Here is a 15505-nt window from a genome sequence, read left to right on the forward strand (position 1 = left end):
ATATACGATTAAAACATTGCATTATCTGATCAACTCGTGCATTTAAAGTTATATTCTTCAAGAATCATAGAGCCAAGCCTATATATCTTAAATGAAGTCCAAACATGTATCTATCGAAGATTGCCCCTTTAACGATAGAGTTTCGTTTGATGTGATTGAAAAACAATTCAACGTTTAATTATTTTCTGAGTGTGCCTTCACAAGGACAACTTTGCTAAAAAAGGAATATTTTAAAAAGGCGTTCATATTTGTTATATTGTGATACTGACAGGAATATCCGAAATCGAAAGTGAAGCCGGTTCAACGTCGTTGTTTTTCCTTAGAGGTGACAACTCGAAGGGACGCTTTTCGGCTACAAGAATAAACGAATAAATCGGTAAATTTGGATTGAATAATATGTATAGTCTAGCCTACATTCGATCTTCTTGTATTGCTCTATTAACTAAACAAACTAGAAACACTTTTGGATAACTCAACTGACAAATAGAAATGTTGCATTTGATTTGATAATCCAATTGTATTCTTTCATTAGCCTATCAATGCAAGTGGAAACATTCTGGTGTTGGAAAACTTGAGAGCAATTAATTTTTTTATCAAATCTTACATTTCCAGGTCATTAGGTGGGTGTTCTATGGCGTTTACTTGGACTGTGAATACTGTAAACTACTGGAGCAACTACTGTAAACAATGGAGCTGAACATTTCAACAAGACACTACCGAGGCTCAAAAGCATTACTTCTCATCCCAGGACCAGGTATGTGATTTATTGTATGTACAAGTACAACACAATGCAGCTATATCTGTATCTTATCATTTGTGCACTAATTGACAACTTTATTCCTTTCAGAACACCATGGCCTGCATAATCAAGGGGCAACGTGTTATTTGAACAGTGTGCTGCAGGTCCTCTTCATGACAAAAGAATTCAGAGAGGCTGTTGAAAGGTTTTCCATTCTTACTCTGTGTGCCAAGGATACTGTATCTCCGTGAAAGTATTAGAAATAGATTGAGTCTTACCAGAGCCATGTATCTAACTAAATACATGTCTCTGAGTCATCCTATAGAAACATTATCATTACACAGAACACTGAGATTAATACTAAACATCTTGTATACTGTATATCTTAACTTCTTATGGCTGGGGGCAGTATTGAGTAGCTTGGATGAATAAGTTGCCCAAAGTAAACAGCCTGCTCCTCAGTCTCAGTTGCTAATATGCATATTATTAGTATTGGATAGAAAACACTCTAAAGTTTCCAAAACTGTCAAAATATTGTCTGTGAGTATATAACAACTGATATTGCAGGCAAAAACCTGAGGAAAATCAAACCAGGAAGTGGCTTCTATTTTGAAAACTCCATGTTCCATAGCCTGCCTTTGCTCCATTTAAAGGGATATCAACCAGATTCCTTTTCTTATCACTTCCTCAAGGTGTCAACAGTCTTTGGACATAGTTTCGGGCTTTTATTTTGAAAAATGAGCGAGAAAGATAACATCGCGTCATTGTATGGCCGGGTGCCAGCAGCGTTTTGTATGCGCAAGAGAGTTTGGGCAGCCATTGCCTTTTCCTCTCCTACTGCAAAAGACAGTTGCGGTTGATATATTATCGATTATATATTTTTAAAACAACCTGAGGATTGATTATAAAAAACGTTTGACATGTTTATGTGGACATTATGGATACTATTTGGAATTTGTCTGCGTTGTCGTGACCGCTCTTTCCTGTGGATTTCTGAACATAACGCGCAAAACAAACGGAGGTATTTTGGGTATAAAAAGAATCTTTATGGAACAAAAGGAACATTTATTGTGTAACTGGGAGTCTCGTGAGTGAAAACATCCAAAGATCAAAGGTAAACGATTAATTTGATTTTCGTGACCAAGCTACCTGATGCTAGGTGTTCATAATGTTTATCGAGTGATCGATAAACTTACACACGCTTGGATTGCTTTCGCTGTAAAGGTTATTTTAAAAATCTGACACGACAGGTGGATTAACAAAAGGCTAATCTGTGTTTTGCTAAATTGCACTTGTGGTTTCATGAATATAAATATTTTTAGTAATATTATTTGAATATGGCGCTATGCAATTCAGTGTTTGTTGATGAAAATGATCCCGTTAACGGGATTTCAGCCCTAAGAAGTTAACAAAATCAGTCTCTTTTTTTACAGTAATAGGCCTCCTCAAGAAGAAGACACCGTTGATCTTCAGTTGAAAAAGTTGTTTACAACTTTACGTGAAATTGAAACTAACACAAAGGGCATCTCATCAATACTAGGCATTGATGATGGTGAGTTGAGCTTTCATAGCTGCTAAATAATACATTTAAAAATTCTGCAACTTTGTTAGATGTACAGCTTGTGATGTTATGTAGTATTAAGTATAGTGTTTGTAGTTATTTGTAGTAGAAGACCCTTCATTGTCCCCCCCCATCCCTCCCCCCCAGTATACATGCAATGTGATGCGGCTGAGTATTTTGAGAAGATTTTAGGCATGGTCAATCCTGAAGTGTCAAAGGTAGGCTACTGCATTTACTTACCTCATCTTGGGCAAAACCTGATAGCTAACCATGCAATGTTTATAAGTTATGATATGACAAGACTGACAATAGTTTGTCTCCAGATCTTCAAAGGACAATTGAGGCACATCACTACCTGTTTAGGGAAACATGTGATGAGTGATGGATTTGGTCCATTTTGGACACTGCCCCTCTCAATAGCAGATCCCTCTGACTGTTACAAAACCTTCAGTGTGGTAGGGAAAATATATCTTAACCTAAAGCAAAAAACATTGTTTTATGATGGCAAATATGATCATGACAGGGTTAACCAACACTTTAAATGCCATTAGCCTACGTTATTGTTATTCAATATTAGCATAATTGTCGTGGTAATGTATCATGTCGTAATTTGGCATGTGTGTAGGCGTACTCTACTTTTTGTCTCAGTTGTCATGATCATGGTATTGTAGTTAATATTATAAGTTGATATAATATGACATTAAAAACAAATTAATGGAAAAAATATCAGGTTGTTGGAGAAAGATAACATTTTGTGTTTCTGTGTTTTCAGAAAGACGGCTTTAAGGAGTTCTTCAAGTCTTCAACTGTCACTGGGGAAAACCAGATGTACTGTGATGAATGTGAAAAGAAATTAGATGCAACCGTTGTGAGTAGTGACATTTAGAATTCTCATTTAGTACACAAAATTAAAGATATATATATATATATATATATAGATATAGATATAGATATAGATAAAGATATATATATTTAAAATTATATATATATATATATATATATATATATATATATATAGATATATATTTAAAATTATATATATATATATATATTTAAAATTATATATATATATATATATATATATATTTAAAATTATGTCCTTCTCATTGAAATCATATCTAAGAAGCGGTAGTTCTGTGCACTATTAATATGCTTCCTGTTCTTAAGTTTAGTTTTCGTGTCTTTTACTTTCAGTTTTGTACACCAACTTCAAACAGAAAATACAATATTTTTGGTAATGGAAAAAAAGACAGTATTTCACAGTAGTTTAGATGGTACAATTATTCTCTACGCTATACGTGCTTATTTTGAAACATAAACTGAAATTAGGCAACCTATTCGAATTTTAGCAACCAGAAAATGGCGGAGCATTTCTTCTTAGTGCAGCTTTAATTATTGTACCAAAGGCTTCTCAAAAATGGATGTCAAGCTTTTCACTGAAGAAGATATTGTATTACAATTCCTCCCTCTGTCACCTATAGGAATGCAAGATGGAATATCACCCAGAAATTCTTACTCTGCTCCTCAAGCGGTTTGAATTTGACTACTACACCATGTCATATGTCAAAATCAACTGCTGCGTGGATGTGCCTCACACACTACAGACAGAGGTAGACTACTTACAAAACCTTTATTCAACAGGTTTTGTTCTCATACAAGTCTACATTTAGGGCTTCGCAATGTAGCCATACTAAATTAAACGGATAATTCTGTTGTACTGTATATTGCCTTCACTTTATTGCCCATCAGAAAAATAAAATATTTCATGATGTCTGTTTTTACAGTTGATGGCATGTCTTTTGATTTAACAGAAATGTGAATATGAACTCTATGCGATTGTGGACCATTTCGGAAGTCTTGGATGTGGACACTACACTGCTAAGATCAAGTCCTTTGAAGATCATAACTGGTATGAGTTCAATGACTCATACGTTACAAAGGTATGCAATGTTATTTTATTTATTTAATTGAATACAGCCTATACCATCATTTTTATAATATCATAAATTGTATTTGCCAATTTATTTGGTTCTGTGAATGAATCAGTGGCGACCCGTTCTTCAGGGCAGGTGGCATTAATACGTGTCAGATGTCAGTTTGCAAACAATGGAAAAACCAAAAAATCGTTGAGTTAATAAAGCCGCATACAAACATGGTCTATTTTTTTTCTTTCTTGAGGAAGGCAGCTCCAAAATGTAGGTGTTTCAGCCTAGCTAAGTGATTTCTATGGTGGTTGCGCAGCCAGAGGAAAAATACGGAGCGTAGTGGTTGGTAATGTTCTCTAGCTGTGCCGTGATTGGCTCAGTGTTCTGTCACTCAAGGGGACACTATGTCACTGCAAATTCTACAGGGAGAGCTAGAAAATTCAAGCCTCTTGGGTGCTGCCATAGAGTTATATTAGAACTGCCCATCCAAGAAGGCTCAAGGTCATTGGCCACTGGTAAAAGGACGTCAAATCATGTTTTATCTACCGTAGCTTTGATTAGACTGATTATGTCAACATCATATTTTCAAAATCTTAGCTCGCAAGATTGGCAAGCAGCCATCATTATGAATCATGTTGACAATCTACTGGCACATCCTTTTCAATCCTTGTCATTTGAAGAGAAATGAAGGATAAAACGTCTTTGGACATGAACATTTCACAACAAGTCGGAAATCGCAAATTCAACAATGAATGGTTTGGAATCTCAAAGCAATCCCTATTTTACTTCCTCTGCCTGCTATTCAGTGGGGAGCGTGTGTGGTCCAAGTCTGGGCTCAAGGATTTAAAACATCTGTCTCTCTCAAAACATGAGAATTGTGCATCACATATAGACAATGCTGTTAAACTCGGATTGCTGGGGAAATCAAACATTGCGGCTCAGCTAGACACCGCATATAGATGAGCTATCAACCTTCACAACCAACAACAGGAGAATAGGTACGTGTTTTCCAGAATTATAGCATGCATTAAATTGTGTGGCAGTTGTGAGGCAGCACTGCAGGGCCTGTTTGTACAACTGTTCTGCCTTAGTGGCGTATATGTAGCCTATGGCCTGTTTTAAAGAAATGTCATCATCGAATATTGTAACAGCTTTCATTGTCTGTCTATGTGCCTCCATTGTAAGAGCTTTAATTGTCTTCTTATGTGCCCCCGTTAATTTAGCCTACTGTTGGGACTTGGTGTACAGGGAGAATACTGTAAGAACGGCCCATGTTCTGAATTATGTCGCAGTCCATTTCAAAAGTGCTGGAGAAATAGGCGGTATATAGACTACTTCTATCTCAGCTCGCGCATGTCTTAATCGAAATTACAGCTTGCCTCTTAAGCACTTATCGTTCTGTCCGCCATAGTTTGTATATCTGCATTGTTATATTGCTTACATTAGGTCTATCTCATTAGTATCTTATTCATAATTTTAGGCAATGTTAGAATTATGCATTTAATTGTTTTGCTTACTTTGTGTGTTATAATTAGCTCAGGTGTTTTTCTCCATGAGGAGGGGATAGTATATAATGTTGTTGGGTCTGTAAGTTACAGACCCAATGTAATGGTTTTCTTGCGGTGAAGGAGAGGCGGACCAAAACGCAGCGTGGTTGTTATTCATTGTTCTTTAATAAAGAAACTATACATGAATAAACTAACAAAACAACAAACGTGAGAAAACCTAAAACAGTCCTATCTGGTGCAAAACACAGAGACAGGAACAATCACCCACAAAACCCAACACCAAACAGGCTACCTAAATATGGTTCGCAATCAGAGACAATGACTAACACCTGCCTCTGATTGAGAACCATATCAGGCCAGACATAGAAATAGACAAACAAGACATCCAACATAGAATGCCCACTCAGATCACACCCTGACCAAACAAAACATAGAAACATACAAAGCAAACTATGGTCAGAGTGTGACACCCAACAACAGTATATTATAGTATCCCCTTCTCGTAACCATGTTTGCCAGTGACAGTCTCTTCCCATTCAAATACTTTTGTTCAACAAAAAGTTCAGTAATAGACCCTTGTAATTCCAGTTGATATTGTGAGGGTTGTTTTGTTTGCGCAATGCACTGTCAGTGCATCTGTATATTGTCTATAAAAGTGGATCCTTGTAGTTGAATTGTCCTTCCTTTTTAGACCACGTAGGCCAAATAAAATACTTCAAATGGTAGGCTAACCGCTGAGTTTGTGTCTCTCTCTCTTTCAACATCTTGCTGAATTTATCTGAACTAACATCTATCTAAACTTCTGTTGCTGTCCATTTTGAAAGTGCTGAATAAATAGGACTACCTCGTCGCAGCTCATTTGCTTGCACTTGCTTATACTTACAGCTAAGTGTTGATTATAAAAGAACAAACATCATGAATTTACTGAACATGAATGTAATAATGTTGGTGTATGGTTCAAAAGTCTAAACTCATGTTGACATTCATTATTATTGAAGGAGAACGTGGTTCTTATCCAGTTACACAAATCCACAAGGAGTCAGTAGAAACCATATTTATTACCTCTTCGGGCTAGGGGGTGGTATTTTCACATCCGAATGAAAAGCGTGCCCAAAGTAAACTGCCTGCTACTCAGGCCCAGAAGCTACGATATGCATACAATTTGGATAGAAAACACTCTAAAGTTTCTAAAACTGTTAAAAGTATGTCTGTGAGTATAACAAAACTTATGTAGCAGGCGAAACCCCGAGGACAAACCATCCAGGATTTCTTTTGTTGAGGTGACAGTGTTTTCAATGAGGTTTCTACGTGGATCTAGATTTCTAAGGCACTTGCTTGCAGTTCCTATCGCTTCCACTTGATGTCAACAGTCTTTAGAAATTGGTTGATGTTTTTCCTTTGAGAAATGAAGAAGTAGCCATTTCCTATCTGGGTGGATAGCCAAGTGTACTGTTGTGGTTGGGGCGCATGACCTGAAAGCTCGCTCCACTTTGTTTTTATCCGCTATTGAACGCAGTTTATCCCGTCATAAATTTGATCAATTATTTACGTATAAAAATACCTAAAGTTGTATTAGGAAAGTTGTTTAAAATGTTTGGACCAAAATTACAGGTAATTTATTAGACATTTTGTAGTCAAATGCGCCAAATAAATTGACATTTTGGAGATATAATGACGGAATTTACTGAACAAAAGGACCATTTGTGATGTTTCTGGGACATATTGGAGTTCCAACAGAAGAAGATCTTCAAAGGTAAGGCATGAATTATATAGTTATTTCTGAGTTTTGTGTTGCGCCTGGCGGGTTGAAATATGATTGTCATGTGTATGTTTGATGGGGTGCTGTCCTCAGATAATAGCATGGTTTGCTTTTGCCGTAAAGCCTTTTTGAAATCTGACACCGTGGCTGGATTAACAAGAAGTAAAGCTTTCATTTGGTGTATTGCACTTGTGATTGTATGAAAGTTAAATATTTCAAATATAAAAAATAAAAAATTGCGCTCTGCAATTTCACTGGCTGTGTTCGAAACGTTCCACTGGCTGTGTTCGAAACGTTCCACTAGCGGAACCCATAGCCGTAACTGGGTTAAGCAAGTCAGCCATAAGCTCCACTGTTGGGACAGCTTGATGTAGACCCTAACAGTTTCTGGTCACCGTTATAGTGCATTGTATGCATTTTTAGATTTATGCAGTGGCTTCGCTGTCCTGCATCTAAACAAATTGGTTGTTTTGCCCACCAAGATTGACATGATAAAATCACCGCTGGAGTGAATCAGACAAGTGTTATCACTTCAAGAACAAATATGATTATAGTTCATATTTGCATATATTTGGTGGGGAATCACCAAAAATACCATGCTACTCTGCCAGAATCTTATCTAGGGCCATTGGAAATGTATTCTATTTATTTAATTTTGACACATTGCTGCTCCTCCCTTACAGGTCCAACCAGCTCCACTGATTGACAGGTATGTTGTTTTTCACGTGCGTTTGTGTTTCCAGTTATGTATCCAAAGTTTATCGCCAAATGTATGAACCAGAACATTAACAGGCGTTCCAGTTAGTAATTAAATACGTATGATAACAAATGATTCTCTCTCTAGTTCTTGGAGTGCTTATCTACTGGTGTACAGGAAATGTAAGTTCATTTATGAACTATTTATGAACTGTGCTCTTTTTATCAATTGCCTTGAAACTGTATCACTGATGTCTTTCATTTTCCTTCCCCCGCACAGCACATGCTTCAGATCGTGAGAACCATGGAACCAACCAAGTTCCCGGTTCACTCCGAGAGGATGGGGTTACAGAGGTTGGAGAGCATGGTCAAATAAAGACAAGTGGAGATGATCATCACGGTGTTGATGGAAATAAAGGACAGGGACAACATGTTGCGGTCAGAAGAAAGGAAAATGTAGGAAAGGCAGATACAGGAAGAGATGATGATTTGATAGAGAGAAGACAGGAGATGCACACAGGAGAAGGGAGAAAGGAGAAAGGACACAGGAGAAAGGATGTGGATGGAACAAGACGGTATGATGTGGTTTTGATAACAGAGAAACAGCAGAGTCCGGAGATATGGCGGAAATTAGGCAGACTCCGTGTGTTTCATCATGACTATATTTTGCCCATCAGGTATTCACCGTTGAAAGAAGAGGATAATGCCGTGGAGAAAACAGAACAGGATGATGTAGTGAGAAGGGTAGATAAGGACAGCGAGGGTATCGTGGTAAAGGGAGAAACGCATCTCGGTGAGACAAAGACAAGTCTGACCAAGTACGGAGAGTCTTCCAGCTCTACAAACAGGTGTGAGACCATCCCATCACACCAAGAGTTCAATGAACTCAGAAGGAAAGACATGCAAAGAAGAAAGGACGAAAAGGCCAATTACAGTCAGTTCCTTGCTAACGTTCAGGACAACAAGCTGAGAGAGGTTCTTGAGAGGCAGAAGAAGAACAGGGCTCACCGTGGTTTCAGGCGCTTCTGGGGTGTCCGTGGCAAGCACACCAAGGCCATCGGTCGCAGTGGTCGCGTCGTTGGTATGTCTAAGAAGAAGTAAACTATGTCCCGACTCCCCATGTGTCAATAAATGCCACAGTTCACAGACACAAAAAAATAATGATGCAAAAGGAATGAAAAGAGAAGTGTAGAAGAGATGGAGCTTTTGGGTGAACTTAGGGAAAGAGAATGGAGCAGGGAAGGAGAGGAGGGAATGGAAAAGAAGAAAGAGGAACTTCAGGGAAGGAGAGGAGGGAATTTCAGGGAAGGAGAGGAGGGAATGGAAAAGAAGAAAGAGGAACTTCAGGGAAGGAGAGGAGGGAATGGAAAAGAAGAAAGAGGAACTTCAGGGAAGGAGAGGAGGGAATGGAAAAGAAGAAAGAGGAACTTCAGGGAAGGAGAGGAGGGAATGGAAAAGAAGTGAGATGGCTACATTTGAAGTTTCTGTTTTGTCCAATTTGAAAACTGGAAGAGGAATGTATGGAATATGGAATATATTCTGATTTTGGGAACAATTCTGCCTTTAACCCCGTCTTATCTTTTTATATATGTTTAACAACTAACTTTAACTAAAGTCCTGTTATTAGCCTCTTTTTTGTTCAACATCGTTCATCACTTTACTCAGATTACTTTCTTGTCCAAGTGTTTACAAAGTACTGTATATTAAAGATGCTTTGTATGCAGAGAATAACTTAGTCCTCATCTTAATTCTTGAAATACTTCACAAGAGGTTTAGAGATCATCCTTGGTCTGACATTTTAAAAACGCAAAATATTATTCTTGCATTTTATAGTAGACACTTCATTTTTCTCACCCCCTTTTTTGCTCCCAATTTCAATTATGAACTTGTCTCATCGCTGCAACGCCTCAACGGGCTCGGGAGAGGCGAAGTCATGTACCCTCCGAAATATGACCCACCTAACCGCACTTTTTAACTCCCATCAGCTTAACCCGGAGCCAGCCGCACCAATGTGTCTGAGGAAACACCGTTCAACTTGCGACCGAGGCAAAGGAAAGCAACCCCGGCCAAACCCTCCCCTAACCAGAATGACTCTGGGCCAATTGTGCGCTGTCCTATGGAACTCCCGGCCACAGCCAGTTGTGTCACATGAACCCGGGTCTGTAGTAACTCCTCTAGTGCAGCGAAGCAGTGCCTTAGACCACTGCACCACTCAGGAGGCCCTTTAGTAGATACTTTTGTCCAGTGCAATTAGGGTTAAGTGCTTGCAACCTTTCGGTAACTGGCCCAACACTAGGCTAACTGCCACCGTACATCTTTAAATAAGCATATAGAAACTGTACTTTTGCAGGTCAAATCACAGCCTCACAGCGCAGGTTTAAAGACAGATGATTTTTAGGTATCATTAATATTCTCCCTCGGCAGACGGGTTGCGTCCCACACAATGTTCCGTCATAAACTAGTGCTGTTGCCTAGGTCTGTTTTTTTCGAGACTAAATCATTGATAACAACTTTAGTACTGGGTGGAGTACTGCGTACAGAGACCAAGGTACACTGACCTGGGATATCAGCTGAATTCCAGTAAATATCACTATGGCAATGGATGACAAAATGGAAATACAAACAAACAAATTAATCAAAAATATAGTTGTCATTTTGTCTGGCTGTAAAGGTAAAATCTCAAAAGGAAAAGCCATAGAGAAAGATCAAATGTATTAAAGTATCATAAATGGAAATAGCTGACAATTACCACCTTAAAAGGGGCAATCTGCAGTTCCTACATCAATTTTTGGACATATAAATAAATTATACGTACCCATTGATTCTTGAAGAATATAACTCAAAAGTCTCATGAGCTTAGTTCAACTGTCGTACCACATCAGAACCATAAAAATATATGCTTGTTTTACTCCAATGTTTGTAAATAGTGTAAAAGTAAACAACAATTGCATAGCCTCAAAACATGGTTAAAGCTATCGTTTTGATATCATGGTTGATCAGACCTTGCATCCATAGCTCTATCTATGCATTTGAGAGTGGTTACATTTCTCCAGCCCCATTACTAAGCTTTTTTACTGAAACAGTGGCGGGGACAACACTTTGTTATTGTTTCAACTGCGCATTGCCCCTTTAACTACACATGATACTGATGAGACTGACAGTGCACTTGCCGGTGAAAATGAGAAATAATGAATATAGTCGGCTATCTAGGCTACAGCAGCTGCCCGATACATCATTTTATGCTTATGCTTTCTTGTCTTCAACATTCACGATTGGAATTGATTTCGATAACCCCAGGCAGAGATAGCACGAGTGGATGATGTTGCCTTTCCTGTTGTTCATGGTCGGGGTGCTGGTCATGCTCTTAACAAGACCTGACATTTTTATATGGAGGCAAGAACTCTTCTTCTAAATAGACTGTTCCAAAGTTAAAATGTGTATGCTAAAATTGCGTCTCATCTCCTAGCTTATCAAAGGAACTTCACTGGTGCCTCCTACTGGAGATTCCTCAGAAAAGTTATTTTGGTCAACTGCCGGATACATAAAAAAACAAACAAATAAAACCTATTTCCACAAAAACTATGATGCTAACACATTAGTATTTTAGGTGACTCAAATTGGGGTCTGATCTGCTGATAATCTGTTTGATCTTTCATTTCCGTCTTGCGCCTCCATCCACAGTTTGTCTCTGTAGACTCCTGGGAGATTGATCGCAACTCTATAAACCTGTCTAAGAGACTGGCTGAAGGTTCATTTGGAATGGTCTATCAAGGCAAGTGCATTCACCCAATTGCTTATACTTATCAAGTTGTTTCATCTAAGTAAGTGCCTAGGAAGGAGGGGTTATGGCCCAATAAATACAGTGGGGCAAAAAAGTATTTAGTCAGCCACCAATTGTGCAAGTTCTCCCACTTAAAAAGATGAGAGAGGCCTGTAATTTTCATCATAGGTACACTTCAACTATGACAGACAAAATGAGAAAAAAAATCCAGAAAATCACATTGTAGGATTTTTTATGAATTTATTTAAAATTATGGTGGATAATAAGTATTCTGAAAGGCCCCTGAGTCTGCAACTCAACTAAGCAAAGGGCACCACCAAGCAAGTGGCACCATGGAGACCAATGAGCTCTCCAAACAGGTCAGGAACAAAATTGTGGAGAAGTACAGGTCAGGGTTGGGTTAACTTATTGGCGCACCCATCCCGTTAGCGGGATCGTTTTCATTAACATCCGCTGAATTGCAGAGTGCCAAATTCAAATGAAATTACTAAAAATATTAAATTTTCATGAAATCACAAGTGCAATATAGCAAAACACAGTTTAGCTTGTTGTTAATCCACCTGGCGTGTCAGATTAAAAAATGTAAAAAGCTTTTAGGCGAAAGCAAACCAAGTGTTTATGTAAGGACATCTCTCTCAGCAGACAAAACATTACAAACAGCTGGCAGCAAAGTAGATTGGTCACGAAAGTCAGAAAAGCAATAAAATGAATCGCTTACCTTTGATGATCTTTGGATGTTTGCACTCACGAGACTCCCAGTTACACAATAAATGTTCCTTTTGTTCCATAAAGATGATTTTTTTATATCCAAAATACCTCCATTTGGTTGGCGCGTTATGTTCAGTAATCCACAGGCTCGAGCGGTCACTAAGACGATATCAGAATAAAAGGCTGAAACTATGTCTAAAGACTGTTCACACCATGTGGAAGCCATAGGGAAAGGAATCTCGTTGATTCCCCTTTAAATGGAGGGAAGGCATGCAATGGAACAGGGAGCTTTCAAAATAGATGGCACTTCCTCTTTGGATTTTCCTCAGGTTTTCGCCTGCAATATCAGTTCTGTTATACTCACAGATTATATTTTGACAGTTTTGGAAAGTTTAGAGTTGTTTTCTATCCTAATCTGGCAATTATATGCATATTTTAGTTTCTGGGCCTGAGAAATAGGCAGTTTCATTTGGGTATGTTTTTTATCCAAACATCAAAATACTGCCCCCTACACTCAAGAGGTTCATATAAAATATTAGAAACTTTGAACATCCCACGGAGCACTGTTAAATACATCATTAAAAAATTGATAGAATATGGCACGACAACAAACCTGCCAAGAGAGGGCCACCCACCAAAACTCACAGACCAGGCAAGGAGGGCATGAATCAGAGAGGCAACAAAGAGCCCAAAGATAACCCTGAAGGAGTTGCAAAGCTTGACAGCGGAGATTGGAGTATCTGTCCATAGAACCACTTTAAGCGGTACACTTCACAGAGCTGGGCTTTACGGAAGAGTGGGCAGAAAAATGCCATTGCTTAAAGAAAAGAATAAGCAAACAACCAAAAGGCATGTTGGAGACTCCCCAAACATATGAAAGAAGGTACTCTGGTCAGATGAGATTCAAATGAAGCTTTCTGGCATCAAGGAAAAAGCTATGTCTGTCACAAACCCAACACCTCTCATCACCCCAAGAACACCACTCCCCACAGTGAAGCATGGTGGTGGCAGCACCATTATGTGGGTATGTTTCAGAATTGAAGGAATGATACAGAGAAATTCTTGAGGGAAACCTGTTTCAGTCTTCCAGAGATTTGAGACTAGGATGGAGGATCTCCTTCCAGCAGGACAATGACACGAAGCATACTCCTAAAGCAACACTTGAGTGGTTTACATTTACATTTAAGTCATTTAGCAGACGCTCTTATCCAGAGCGACTTACAAATTGGTGCATTCACCTTATGGCATCCAGTGGAACAGTCACTTTACAATAGTGCATCTAAATCTTAAAGGGGGGGGGGGTGAGAAGGATTACTTATCCTATCCTAGGTATTCCTTAAAGAGGTGGGGTTTCAGTTGTCTCCGGAAGGTGGTGATTGACTCCGCTGTCCTGGCGTCGTGAGGGAGTTTGTTCCACCATTGGGGGGCCAGAGCAGCGAACAGTTTTGACTGGGCTGAGCGGGAACTGTACTTCCTCAGTGGTAGGGAGGCGAGCAGGGAAACATTTAAATGTCTTGGAATGGCCTAGTCAAAGCCCAGACCTCAATTCAATTGAGAATCTGTGGTATGACTTGAAGGAGCTGGAGCAGTTTTACCTTGAAGAATGGGCAAAAATCCTAGTGGCTAGATGTGCCAAGCTTATAGAAACATACCCCAAGAGACTTGCAGCTGTAATTGCTGCAAAAGGTGGATCTACAAAGTATTGACTTTGGGGGTTTGAATAGTTATGTACACTCAAGTATTCAGTGTGTTTGTCTTATTTGTTTGAAATTATTTTGCATCTTCAGTGGTAGGCATGTTATGTAAATCAAATGATACAACCCCCCCCAAAAATCTATTTTAGTTCCAGGTTGTAAGGCAAAAAAAATAGGAAAATTGCCAAGGGGGTAAATACTTCCGCAAACCACTGTACGTTTTCAGACTGTTTGCTATGAGACTTGAAATTGAAATCAGGTGCATCCTGTTTCCATTAATCATCCTTGAGATGTCTCTACAACTTGAGTGGCCAGACGGAAGCCACTCCTCATTAAAAGGCACATCACAGCTCGCTTGGAGTTTGCCAAAGGGTACCTAAAGACTCTCAGACCATGAGAAATGAGATGATCTAGTCTGATGAAATGCCAAGCGACAATTCTGGAGGAAACCGGGCACCATCCCAATGGGGAAGCATGGTGATGGCTGCATAATGATGTGGGGATGTTTTTCAGCAGTAGGGACTGGGAGATTAGTCAGGATTGAGGCAAAGATGAACAGAGCAAAGTACAGAGAGATCCTTGATGAAAGCCTGCTCCAGAGTGCTCAGGACACCAGACTGGGGCGAAGGTTCACCTTCCAACAGGACAACAACCCTAAGCACATAGCCAAGACAACACAGGAGTGGCTTTGGGATAAGTCTCTGAATGTCCTTGAGTGGTCCAGCCAGAGCCGGAACATGAACCCGGTCGAACATCTCTGGAGAGACCTGAAAATAGCTGTGCAGCAACTCTCCCCATCCAACCTTACATATCTTGAGAGGATCTGCAGAGACAAATGGGAGAAACTCCCCAAATACATGTGTGCCAAGCTTGTAGCATCATACCCAGGAAGACTCAAGGCTGTAATCGCTGCCAAATATGCTTCAACAAAATACTGAGATAAGGATCTGAATACTTACGTAAATATGATATTTCAGTTTGATTTTTTTACATAAATTTGGTTTTGACTTACATTGGGAGTTGTCACATATACTCCCTCTCTGGCAGACTTCTGATTATTACACACACCGTGTCACCATCGCCACGTGTACCAGCTCTTATTGACACTCACGTGGACTCCATCACCTGCCCTAT

At 39.2% G+C, this 15505-nt stretch overlaps 1 protein-coding gene across 1 annotated transcript; it reads left to right on the forward strand.

Moving 5' to 3' along the window:
- The first annotated feature begins 284 nt into the window (after nucleotides 1-284).
- Nucleotides 285-9397, forward strand: LOC124014576 (ubiquitin carboxyl-terminal hydrolase 47-like). Its single transcript, XM_046329735.1, has 12 exons — nucleotides 285-376; nucleotides 613-754; nucleotides 848-944; nucleotides 2173-2291; nucleotides 2448-2518; nucleotides 2624-2755; nucleotides 3073-3168; nucleotides 3782-3910; nucleotides 4112-4240; nucleotides 8176-8201; nucleotides 8337-8371; nucleotides 8469-9397. The coding sequence occupies exons 2-12, from the start codon at nucleotides 688-690 to the stop codon at nucleotides 9287-9289; spliced, it is 1722 nt and encodes a 573-aa protein (XP_046185691.1). The 5' UTR covers nucleotides 285-376; nucleotides 613-687; the 3' UTR covers nucleotides 9290-9397.
- The last annotated feature ends 6108 nt before the right edge of the window (nucleotides 9398-15505 follow it).

The sequence above is a fragment of the Oncorhynchus gorbuscha genome, linkage group LG25, assembly GCF_021184085.1.
Source record: "Oncorhynchus gorbuscha isolate QuinsamMale2020 ecotype Even-year linkage group LG25, OgorEven_v1.0, whole genome shotgun sequence".
Classification (NCBI taxonomy): domain Eukaryota; kingdom Metazoa; phylum Chordata; class Actinopteri; order Salmoniformes; family Salmonidae; genus Oncorhynchus; species Oncorhynchus gorbuscha.

Bases quoted from the DNA above. Each gene is read 5' to 3' on its own strand.
- LOC124014576 (XM_046329735.1), top strand. From the start codon at position 688: ATGGAGCTGAACATTTCAACAAGACACTACCGAGGCTCAAAAGCATTA. The intron at 2,756-3,072 runs GTAGGGAAAATA...CTGTGTTTTCAG, and splicing joins GTTACAAAACCTTCAGTGTG to AAAGACGGCTTTAAGGAGTT. The intron at 3,169-3,781 runs GTGAGTAGTGAC...TGTCACCTATAG, and splicing joins AGAAATTAGATGCAACCGTT to GAATGCAAGATGGAATATCA.